Below are 11,930 nucleotides of genomic sequence, written 5' to 3'. Positions count from 1 at the left end.
CAGAGGACGCGCTGCGACCACCTCTCCCCCACGACGCCCCGGCCTCCCAGCCCCATCCTCTCTGGTCGCCGCCGCCGGCGAAGCCGCTCGCTTCGACTTGGGCTCTGCCGTCTCCGTCGCCGCCGCGCCGCCGACCGGTTCGCGGGTGTGTCAATGTGCGCGTGCGCCCGACGAGTGGGCTCCACTGCGGGCGAGTATGTGAGATCTGGAGAAAATGGTTTTTTGGGCTGGGCCGTAGAGTTGGGCTGGTAAGCAGGCTGATGGGCTTAAATTACATATGCTCCATTGCGTTCGTGTGAAGTGTGAACATACTACTACTCTGTGTGTCATGTAGAACTCCTCGATTTGATCTGCTACGGGAAAAGGCGCAAAACATTCCTTAAAAAGAAAGGCTCAAAACATAGATCAGATCACGTATCAGTACATTCAGTGGCACCCAAAACTATGGAACGGAGAGCAAGGTACGTCATCTTTACATAGACCATGGTACCCAAAAAGGTGGTTACATCAGATCAACGAGGCTTGGCATTGGCAATGACACCACGGTACTCCTTCACAAAAAGAAAAAAAGGGTATAAACTTCAGACCATACAAGCAACAAAAGTGTTGGATTTCATCCACCTGGATAACAATCGGTTCCAGACTTCCAGTGAGTGACCAGATGAAGGATCAAATGGCAACCTACTCGGCGACCAGGAGGAGATTATGGTCCATCCCTGCAGCAACTTGCAAGACTTCTACTCCTTCCAATGTATCCACAAGATACGGCTCTGCCTCATCAATTGAGCTGCCCAAGCCTAGCCTACCGTTCCGTCCAGATCCCCACGTCCAAACTTCTCCTCTCGACGTGAGAACAACCGAATGGACTCGGCCAGCCGAGGTGGATACCGGCCTCACCCCGCTCAGACAGTTGACCAGTGCTGGGATGTCTTCTTGGCCGGATCGCCCAAGCTGAGAGCTACAGTTCCATCCCCATGAGAGGACACCCGTTTCCACACCGTCAGTGCCTTCAGTTGATGTATGGCATAGTGCGAGGGAGTGGCCAACACTAGCCGAAATGGAGAATGGCTTATAGCTCATGTCAACAGGAAGCAGTTTGGGTAGCCCTGCCTTCCTACCCAGCTGCCCATAAGTGTTGTCACCACCGCTCAGTAGAACGCCATCAGCTGGAAAATTACAGAAGCCACGTGAGGCGGTCGAGTCATCAATAAATAGGAAGCAGTTCCTATGATGACCCAATTTTGATGATGATGTATAAATAACATTAGCATCCTAGCAGAACAAGAGACTTACTACACAACTGGCAAGAAACTAGCATCGTATGTTAAATTGTCCACATGATAATGAAACTTAAATAACCAATGATTATCTGACACGCACCATTTGCATCTACAGGACAAGCTATTTCCAATGTTGGCCTTATGACAACAGATATAATTGATGCAAAAGTATGTCATACTACCAGAAACCAGCAAAGTAGCACGTGAAAAGCATTAAACACCACAAATGTGCACAAAAGGGATTTGATTTGTAGCAGAAAGAAATACTCACAGAGGAGGATCAGGGAATGATCAATGCCACAAGACACATCAGACACCTCAAGAGGACTTGCTTCATGAACAAGAGATGGTTCCCATATGATGGGCATATTGTCTTCGCTCCGAATTTTCTCTTCAACCATCTTTTCAACAGCCTCCATCATTGAACTAGAATACTTATCTACCATTTTGCCTATGTATTCTTCTGCAGAAGGTGCCCTAGTGCTTTGACCCATTTCTCCTAACCTACCATTTTCTGAGTAGCCCCAACCAAATAGCTTTCCATCCTTGGTCAATGCCATGGCATGCCCCCATCCAAATGATACCTACCATTATTCCTTCAGTTAATGTCACTGCCCATCCAGTTATTTAATTTGTGGGAGAAAGTTAGCACCTTAGTGACGTGGTAGCTAGAAAGTGCTTCCACTCTAGATGGTACTGCAGCTTCTACAATGTCCTTCCCGAGTCCAAGTTGGCCACGCTTTGACCTCCCCCAAACCCATAGAGAGCCATCAGATCCGATTGCTGCTGAAACAACACCTGACGCAGATACAGCTCGAACTTGAACATTCTCCAATCCTCTGACCTGTTCTGGGTTGCTCCAAGTATTCCTGCCATTTAGTGAAACAGTTAAATAGTTTTGCGCATATCCAGTGACATTGCACAGGAACAGGTAAATAAGCTCTATAGTTTAACCCATGAATCATATCCTGCTTATTCAACACTAGATTAGACAATAAAAATATGATCGCATCTGTCCTGTTTGAACTATGTTTATTCTCCGTATGAATGTTTGAGTTCAAAGGAACTGGAAACCAATAGAGGAAGTTTCATTGGGTAAAGGTAATGGACAAAATGTTAATATCCCTAATAGAACATAATCAATTAAAAACAAAAGTGAAACCAGTAAAAGAAAGTAGTGTCGATACTAAAAATAAATCTCTAATCTTTGACTCTACCACCTTCTGTGTTTCTTTCAACAAATGGCGTCACTTCTGTTGTTCTAATTCCATAATTATTTCTTGACTCACTTAAGGCCTGGTATATTATCTTCCTGCACTAAACCTTTTCTTCTTCAACTGTTTACCAGATGAAGAAGACATTTCAATATATCAAAGGGGCTCTTTTTGTCCATTTAGTTCTTACTCTTCCTGTAACCCTGATGCTATCTCCTAATTAATGCCTAGCACATACATAACCATCACGATGTGTGCTCTCTGCTTATGCATATCTGTTTTTCTTTCTCCAAATCCCCATATGTAGTTTAATCATGTAACTGCGCGAGTGTCACGAGAAGAACCGCTTTCACCCAGTAAATCTGCTAGTCTGGAACAAACACATCATGATTGATTACTTATTTACCCGATGCTGTATTAAACTAATTTCTGAAATCTAAAGAGAGGAAAGTTGTATGAGGGGTTTTAGCTCACCTCGGAGAGTGAAGCCCACGACCGAGCTGGCCCTCGTCGTTGCGCCCCCACGCCCATACCTCCTCGTCGGCAGATACGGCGAGGGAGTGGTAGTGACCGGCGGCGACGGCGCTCACGGACGACGGGAGGAAGGGTACGGGCGTGGGGACGTAGGCGTCGGCAGCCGGCGGCGGCTGGCCTACCGCGCCGTGACTGTTGTCCCCGAACCCGTATACCGAGCCAGTGCGCGGGGTCCCGTCCCCTCCGCCGGCGCCGGCAAGCGAGGAGAGGAGGCGCCGCGAAGCGAAGGCGCGCGTGCGGAGGAGGAGCGAACGCATTGCGGGATCGGAGTTGGGGGAAGACGACGGTAAGTGGGTTGGGCTAATTGTATACGCGTTCAGAAAATATGGCCCAATTGGTGAATGTGCCTCTTGGGCTTGTAGACCCAGTAGGGAGGTTGACATCCTCGGCCTTCCACAGTAAACAAACTATGGGTCCTCTCAAAGAAAAGTTAAATAAATCATCTTAGAAAAAGAAAAAAAGGAAAAGGTAAATCATGCGAGTTTCCTTCTGCTAAAAAAACTAGCCTAAGATTAGAAGAAAATCAGTACAGTAAAAAAGGAAAAAATATTTAAAGCCTCCAAATATAGGTTGAGCATAGGAGAGAAGCACACTGATACACATTGCAATTCCCAGTTAAAAAATAAACAAAATATGCCCTATATACAACCAGGGTAATACCAATTGCCTGAGTATTACTAAGGACCGGTATGTAATAAATCATCAAACATAAAATTTATCAACACACTAATTTCTATTTGATACAGGATAGTGTACAACAACAAACGATGGGAGTTAATTTAGTTTTCTGCAATGAAATACAGTCTCCATGTATCAGCCATGAGCCCATGAGCGCTTTCACCACGGAACTGCAAGTCTGCGAGTTTTCCATCCCAATGAAACCAAAATCAGTTTCCCTTCGATGCTACAAAAAGGCAGCGCAAAGTGGATAGCCGCCATGACAGGATCGATGCCCGTAGATGGAGGTCAGTTCCAGTCCGGAAGCATGTCCTTGTACACAACAAATGGGTCCTCTTTTACACAAGTATCCACCGTCATGTACCTGAAGAACAGGCTGTCAGGACGGACCATTAAGCACAAGACCACTTCTATTTTGCTAATCAAGGCTTAACTCTTTTCTTAAAATATCGAGCATAGAGCTGTTGGCTGAATCACATTTCAAGATTATGTTCCCTACCCGTGAAAGTTCTGTCAAAATTAAGAGAGAGTGGTACTTGCATAAACTTAATGTGGAGTTCAACAGGGAAACAAGCTATATGTGCAGTTCGAAGAAAAACTAGCCATTTGAAAATCTGACGGCTTAACATCTTTCATATGTACAATAGTTGGATGGGGCCAACAGAAACTTGTAAAGAAAATACATATAACAGACAGCTTGCCAAACTTACCATAATTTTGATGTTTCTGTGCAAACTGACACAAGACTTTCACGATGGAACTGTATTTCATTTATTTCAGTGGCCCCATATGCCTGCACAAGAAATATTAGAGATTAATTGAATTGGTAAAATTCATAGTAACCCTTCCGGAGGAAGAAACCAATGAGCACACACACACCAGTCATTCTTCAAGTGGAACAATCTTGCATGTGATTGGGGGCAAGGGGTGCAACAAAATTACTTATCATGAAAACTGATGAGATAGAGAAATTAAACTTACATTATCTCTGTGTACCGTAATCTCCAAGCAGGAAATCCCAAATGACATCTAACTGGACCATACACAAGAATAAGATCAGGTTCTGGCCCGCCACAACCTAATGAAAAAAGGTTTGGAACAGTAAGTGATTATCCAGTATGAGAAGTAGAAATGCCTATTTACTGGAGATGGCAAATTTAACAAGGATAGTAAAGGTGCCTCTTTTCCCCTAAACATACCTACTGCTCTCAATGCACTAGCCATGTGAGCTTCTGTAAAAACAGTATCCATTTTATCATATCCACGAGTATAGGTTGTATAGCTATTGCAGCCTTTGCTGGAAGCTGAGTATAGTAAGTTTGCTGCTTTGGCAATGGCTTCCTTGCCATCAGAACCAGAAAGACACTCCATAACCATCCCTCCATGGCTACAATGTGGACTCTTGGTGTTTGCACAAACATCCTACATGTTCACATGAATCGCAATTATAAAAAGGATGGACAGATCAAACAGTAGACAAGCAGGCAACAATTGTAAGTATACAAGGCCAATAGAAAGCTCTACTTCTTACTTACTGCTCTCTTGAGGCGTCTATACCAGGTTCAATTGATTCCTTTATTACTCTTGCAGGGTATTGTTGCACTATTTATTGATTTATTATGCAAATAATTAATGGAGTGCTAAATTAAAGACAAAAGTAATCAGGAAAATAATGAACATCTAGACATTACTCTATACTTCCAATTTAGTTGGATTCTGTAAAGCTCAGATTTGATGGGCAGTTCAAATTATTTGAAGTGATTTTATTTTATATGCTTAATGGAAGCTATTGTTTTGCAGCACAAAAACACAGCTGCGCTGCGCTAAATAGTTTTAGGAGATGAATTTAGGAAGGAATATTAAAATAAATAAATCAGACTGACCATGTCGCGTATTTTTTTCCAACCATTTCTAATCAGAAGTTCACAACTTCTGTTTTTGCAAGGAAAGCTATTATAGGCAGATGATGTGCATCATTGAACTTAAAAGTGAGTAAGAGATACCCAACCCAAGTAACAAAGCATGTAAGAAAAATGCTCATTGTCACACCTTCTATGTCATAGAGAACTACATACTTGATTCCAGCAGTGGAGAACCAGTGTAAAAGCTGTTTGACCTCCATAACATTCTTTGCTTCTCTGCTATCTAGTACCACTCCCAAGCACTTGAGTCTCTCAAGATTTAGAATTTGGTACTGGGACAACAACTCAGATGAAATGAGGTAGCATTCTAGTTTGTTACTCAAGCATGACCATAAATCAAAGAGGCCAATTGCCATGTGGATGAGGCACCACAGCCATCCTAGGATGGGATTTAAAATCATGTCTGACCAAAATATCTGCAGTAAACAACATGGCTGGACTCAGCGGTGTATTTTATGGAACACAAAAACGAAGTATAAACTATAAATAGATATATGCCAGAAAATAGGGCAAGCCAGCTCAAGCCCAGAAAATTTTGATACTTCCTCGTAACAATCAGATGGAACTAAACATGTCTTCTGCATTTAGCTTTGTGATAATAGTCACATATTTCAGAAAAATTCATCATTGCTCTTACAATTCTGAAACCATTAAAGGCTTCAACCACAAGTGTGCTTTCCTTTCCTTGATGTAGATGTAATTAAGATTCAGGTACTAACAAACTCTTAAGCACCTGATAAGACCTAACAATAGAACTGTACCTTAAGATAAGACAAGTTTACTGACTGGACACTGGAGTCTATAAATTATTGGAGGCTTGACTGCTTGAGTAAATGACTAGTGGTGCATTATCATGATGGGCAGCATATAGGTCCAACCAATTTTAATTAATGGCTGTCACGATCGATGCATGCCTGAATGAACAGGTCACAAGCGACATGCGAGCAAACCTGCAACCCGTTTATGCAGTTATGCTCAAGCAACGCGATCTTGGGAGTTGAAAATTACGTTCAAAAAAATCTTGGGAGTTGAAACTTGCTAATCAAAGCTACAGATTGGTAGTAAGAACGGATATGTAGTGCGGATAAATTTCATGTCAAACCCTACATAAAAAACGGAGAATGGAAACAAATCCGCTCACCACGCCTGGAGGAGATAGAAGCGCTGGAGGAGCACGTGATTGGAGACGCCCGGATGGAGCCTCGCGCGGGGGCGCCGGGGAGGCGTCGGCAGCGAGGGAGGAGGAGGAGGAGCAGAGGAAGAAAAGCCTTGGACTTGGAAGTGGAAGTGGTTTCTATGGGTTTTGTTGGGCTGGGATGGATGTCCAGTGAGTTAAGCCCATTTCTACTGCTAATAAAACCAGGATGGCGACGAAACGTCATCGGCGCTGTTTGTATAGAACTCGCTTATATGGCAATGCTGATAAGTTTACGTCGATTGTCTGTCCTAGCTGGTAAATTGATCTAAATACATCTGAGGCTGATAATAGCTCATTTTTGTTGTGAATCTAAGGAGAAGATAATAATTCTAATGTCTTTGGAGTTTGTTAAATAGAAATTGCATTACAATAATATGAAATTCATATGATAGATCGGTCTAATATGAAAATAACTTTGCCAAAAAAATATTTTCCCTCTCAATCATTTTCAAACCAATTGAACAAGTGTGGCCATAAAGTTTGATTACTCGTCAGACCCACTTCGAGCAGTAAAACAAATGTACGAGTAGGCCCAGGACAGTAAGCTTTATTACAATTTCTTAACCTCATAAATCATTCATACAATATCCTTATAGTTTCTTAACTCAGATAACACTAAGGAATATTTTATTAAAAAAAGTATCTAGTTACTACAACAGAGATATTGTTTATTTTACCATGACTGAAAATGGCCTGATCAAAAAATGGAAAAAAGAGGGATTTTCATTGTCGCCTTTGGATATGGCAGCAAAAGAAAATGGTCCTGCAGAAAAGATTTCAATTCTCATCTTGTCATGATGCTGAAACTTCCTTCCAATCAGTGGCTTATAATGCCATGCACCAACTTAACAATTCAAAATTATTAACTTCCATAATGACCTATACTTTGACCACTCAGGCGTCACACCAACCCATTTCCATAATCAATGATCCTAGTTCTGATTATCTCTTGGACAGCTTTTAACCAATCAATTCTCAAACAAAACCATCCATAATCAAGTACAAGATAGATTCTACAAAGACACAATAATCCATTCCAGGTTCAGCAAACTATGCCGAATTTTTAAAACACTGCCCGCAGCACATGAAAGAACACTCCAAGGAAGCTATCCTCCCAACTCAAATGTCTAGAATCATCGCACGGTCACGAATTCACCAAACACAACAATTACACATCTAGAATAAAAAGGAGCAATCTATGCAAATGGATACAGTATCAAATGAAGATGGAATTGGTATATCAACAGTGCATGATCACTAACTTGCTAGCGATCCTGACAAGTGCGGCAGAAGAGGGTACCCTGGGAGAGCTCACAGCCCGCCCGCCCGCTCGCCGCCGTGTGCCCGATGAGCCTGGCCACGACCGCCGGCGGAAGGAGCTGGCGGCGCCAGCGGACTGATGCCAAGCGGGCAGGGAGGACGCGAGCCAGGGGGCAGGGAGGACGCGAGGTGCCGGCGGACTGACGCGAGGCGGCCAGGGAGGACGCGAGGCGGGCAGGGAGGACGCGGGGAAGGAGGACGGAGCCAGCGGCGGGCAGCGGACGGGATCTGCCGGCAGGGAGGTGGCGGGCGGGATCTGGCCAGGGAGCCAGTGGAGGGCGGGATTTGGTGCAGGGAGCCGTTGGAGGGCGGCGGACGGAGCCGGCAGTGGGTGCAGGATCGATGGCGTGGGGGCGGACAGCAGGTGTCGGTGGGGTGGGGTACGGGGGAAAAATCGTTCGCTTGCGGGAGAAGCGCCGCGTACAGGAAAATCGGTCTCGCTAGTTATTGTGGGCTAAGTGGCTTGGGTGGCACGTGGGAAATAAGCTAAAGCTAGGTGTTTGGGTGGGTTTATAGCTTATTTTCACTGATAAGTGGGAAATAAGCGGATACAAACAGGCTCATCATACTAGCGGTCGTTGCGTTTTTGGTGGACCCGCTAGCAAACGCTGGTCATCCGATCGCTACCTCGACCTCCGCACGCCTCTCCGCTCTTCAATTTTTTTTCTCCTTCCTCTATCCGTGTCTCGCTCCCAAAGAAGCCGCCGCTCCCGCACGCCTAAGGGGCTGTTTGGATACTAGAGGCTAAAGTTTAGCCCTTATCACATCGAATGTTCGGATGCTAATTAGAAGGACTAAACATGAGCTAATTATAAAACTAATTGCAGAAGTCCTGGGCTAATTCGCGAGACGAATCTATTAAGCCTAATTAATCCATCATTAGCAAATGGTTATTGTAGCACCACATTGTCAAATCATGGACTAATTAGGCTTAATAGATTCGTCTCACCGAATTAGCCTCCTTCTTTGGAGATAAGTTTGTAATTAGCCTATATTTAATAGTCCTAATTAATATCAAACATCCGATGTGACAGGGGCTAAAGTTTAGCGCCTGGGAGCCAAACATGCCCTAATCACCCGGTCGTCGGCTGCCCGTTGCGCTGCCCCGTGGAGATTGCGACACCGTTGCCGCGCCGGAGCCATGCCATCACCGCGCCTCGCCAGATCTGACAACACACTCCTGCAGACCACTCGTCCCTCCACCGCTCGCTCTGCCGCCACCGCCCCAGCAAGAGGAAGAGGTGGCGAGGAGCAAGGATGAGGTGGCACTGGGGCAGCATTGCCCGCCGCCATCCACTCGAGGAAGCTGGATTCGTGGCGTCCGCGACGGAGGACAATGATCCACTCAGGTGCTAGGCATCTGCATCTTCGCCAACAAGTACCCGCGCATCTACACCACCCACTACGCTTCCCCATCAACGTTGTCAACACCCGCTCCATCAACACCTGCAACGTCCTCACACTCTCGTGGATAGTCGCGCCCTCACGCCCACACTCCACGACCTGCCGCGCCGCCGTCGCTCGGAATCCACTTTAATAGGGCGCAAGCTCTCAAGGTGAGCGATGAGGGATCGATCAATTTTTTTTCCAGTGATTGTAGGAATCTACATTTCTTAGATTAATTAAAACCAAGATCTTAACATCTAGAACATGAACACATCTTAGTAAATAAGTTGAGTAATCAAACGGCGATAATGTTGTGCAACGAGCCGGCCATCTCAGTTGGGGCAGTGGCCGGTGAAGGGGACGTCGGTGTTGGGGTAGCACGTAGGAGGTCCCGTCGACCTTCGGGTCTCCACCTCGTCTGTCCGGGATGACGACGGTGAAGCAGCAGCGGCCTTCAGAGGGCTTCAGTGCCGTCGGGATTGGGGTGGCAATGTACGGTGGTGTGCGTGGGTTTGGCGTGCATTGGACGATCCAAACTAGCCGAGCCACCCTCTTAATATAGCGCTGGGTGATCTGGGGCCGCAACCACAAGTTGGTTGCGCCTCCGATCACGGTGTGAGGTGGTGCGGGCGTCCGAGTCGTGGGTGACGGTCCTCACAGAAGAATTAATACTTTGAGGCAACAAGTAAAGCTTATCATGTAAAGGGGCATGACCAATAATCTTATTGTCAAAACTTATTACACACTTGTTGTTCCCAAAGTTGCATGAATAACCAAATAGTGACCGAGCTGTAGAAAAACTTAAAAAACTTGTTTGGCCTTTATTATCAGTTCTGCTTCCATGAGTTATTAATTATGCTAGATTATTGTTTGTATAGCATAATTAACCTGATTAATTTTAAGTGATGATATTCTAGTAAATAGAACCAACGCTAAAATTTATTCAGAATTATTTAATAATTATTTGGGAACAACAATTAATTTTTGACCAACGTTGTTATTAATTGGTTGTCCATAAATACTTTATTTAAGTTTTAAGTTATTTTTTTGCTTCTGCCCAACGGTGATACAAAATTAATTTATGTTTTTGCTTCTGTCCAACGGTGATGCAAAGTTGTTTCTTTATGTTTTTAATCAAGCCAACGCAAATTAAGTTCATTGCTTATTATTGTCATCATTACTGATTGAAATTCTTTCATTCCGACTTGACTCCATCTAGTGTCATAAGCTATGTCAATGGCATAGAGAAGCTTGGAGAAGACAACTTCACTAACTGGAAGAATCAGATTGGCTTGGTCCTATGCATTATGGATCGGGACCACTCCATGAGGGAGGATCTTCCTGTTGCTGCTCCCACTGCTCAAGGGGATAATGATACTACCCTTGCTGAGCGCACCACTACCTATGAGAGAGAAAAGGAGCGGTGAGAGCGTTCTGACAGGGTGGCCCTCATGATAATGGAGCAGACCATAAATCCGGCCATAAGGGGAGCTCTTGAGAAGAATCCCAAAAGTGCCAAGGACTTTATGGAAAGGGTTGAGGAGTATTTCAAAGGTTCCCCTAAGGCAAATGCTAGTACCCTTCTGTCTAAGTTGATGAACACTAAGTATGATGGGCAAGGCAGTGTAAGGGAGCACATAATGAGCCTTGTTGACCTGAGGGATAAGCTCAAGGACTTGAAGTGCCCTCTTAATGATGACATACTACTTCACCACATCATGCTTTCGTTGCCCTCAGTGTTTGATCCTTTCAAGATCAACTATAATGGTAGCGATGCACAGTGGGACATTCCCACACTAATTGCAAAGTGCAGTAAGGAGGAAGAGAGGCTAAGATCTAAGAAGGGTGATTTTGCCAACCTCATTAGGCACGAGGTTAATAAGGGCAAAAATAAGCCGATCATCCCTTTTAAGAAAATAAAGAAAATAAGAAGCCTTGTCAACCTCCAAAGATAGATGGGACAGATGGATCCTCTTCCTCTAAGGGTCCTAAATGCCATCATTGCAAAATTTTTGGACACATTAAGAAACACTGTGATGAGTTTAAGGCATGGTGCATTAAAAATGATAATGATGACTTTATTTCTATAGTAGATGAGTCCTTTTATGCTGATTTTCTATTAAGTACATGGTGGATTGATTCTGGTGCAACCATTCATGTTACTAATTCCTCACATGGATTAAATGGCGCGCGGACTATAAGAAAGGGGATTCGCGCACTTAGAGTTGCAAATGGAGTTGAAGTTGAAGTTGAGGCAGTTGGGGATCTCACATTAGAACTTAACAGTGGCTTCAAGCTTCATTTAAATAATTATTTCATTACCTTCAGTGATGATTTCTCCCGCTATGGATACATCTATCCCATACACGAAAAGTCTGAAGCACTTGATAAGTTTAAA

General features: G+C 44.3%; 2 protein-coding genes across 2 annotated transcripts; both read right to left on the bottom strand.

Moving 5' to 3' along the window:
• Positions 1–379: 379 nt before the first annotated feature.
• LOC101776636 (ultraviolet-B receptor UVR8) lies at positions 380–3,351 on the bottom strand. The gene is made up of 4 exons (XM_004951506.2): positions 2,969–3,351; positions 1,933–2,149; positions 1,552–1,864; positions 380–1,166 (listed from the first exon to the last, which is right to left on the bottom strand). Exons 1-4 carry the CDS (start codon positions 3,283–3,285, stop codon positions 682–684), a joined length of 1,332 nt encoding a protein of 443 aa, XP_004951563.1. The 5' UTR covers positions 3,286–3,351; the 3' UTR covers positions 380–681.
• A 226-nt stretch (positions 3,352–3,577) lies between these two features.
• On the bottom strand, positions 3,578–9,294 carry LOC101769118 (sulfated surface glycoprotein 185). Its single transcript, XM_012844518.2, has 6 exons — positions 9,224–9,294; positions 8,127–8,547; positions 4,906–5,128; positions 4,688–4,784; positions 4,417–4,499; positions 3,578–4,070 (listed from the first exon to the last, which is right to left on the bottom strand). The coding sequence occupies exons 1-5, from the start codon at positions 9,292–9,294 to the stop codon at positions 4,478–4,480; spliced, it is 834 nt and encodes a 277-aa protein (XP_012699972.1). The 3' UTR covers positions 3,578–4,070; positions 4,417–4,477.
• Between the last annotated feature and the right edge of the window lie 2,636 nt (positions 9,295–11,930).

Source organism: Setaria italica, chromosome I (assembly GCF_000263155.2).
Source record: "Setaria italica strain Yugu1 chromosome I, Setaria_italica_v2.0, whole genome shotgun sequence".
Lineage (NCBI taxonomy): Eukaryota > Viridiplantae > Streptophyta > Magnoliopsida > Poales > Poaceae > Setaria > Setaria italica.
The sequence above is the reverse complement of the archived record's forward strand: the minus strand, read 5'-3'. Positions and strand labels throughout refer to the sequence as shown.

Bases quoted from the DNA above. Each gene is read 5' to 3' on its own strand.
- LOC101776636 (XM_004951506.2), bottom strand. From the start codon at position 3,285: ATGCGTTCGCTCCTCCTCCGCACGCGCGCCTTCGCTTCGCGGCGCCTC. The intron at 2,150-2,968 runs GTGAGCTAAAAC...ACTAAATGGCAG, and splicing joins CGTGGGCTTCACTCTCCGAG to GAATACTTGGAGCAACCCAG. The intron at 1,167-1,551 runs GTGAGTATTTCT...GTAATTTTCCAG, and splicing joins TCATTCCCTGATCCTCCTCT to CTGATGGCGTTCTACTGAGC.
- LOC101769118 (XM_012844518.2), bottom strand. From the start codon at position 9,294: ATGGCATGGCTCCGGCGCGGCAACGGTGTCGCAATCTCCACGGGGCAG. The intron at 8,548-9,223 runs GTGATTAGGGCA...TTCTCCCGCAAG, and splicing joins AACGGGCAGCCGACGACCGG to CGAACGATTTTTCCCCCGTA. The intron at 4,500-4,687 runs GTAAGTTTAATT...TTTCTTGTGCAG, and splicing joins TTACGGTACACAGAGATAAT to GCATATGGGGCCACTGAAAT.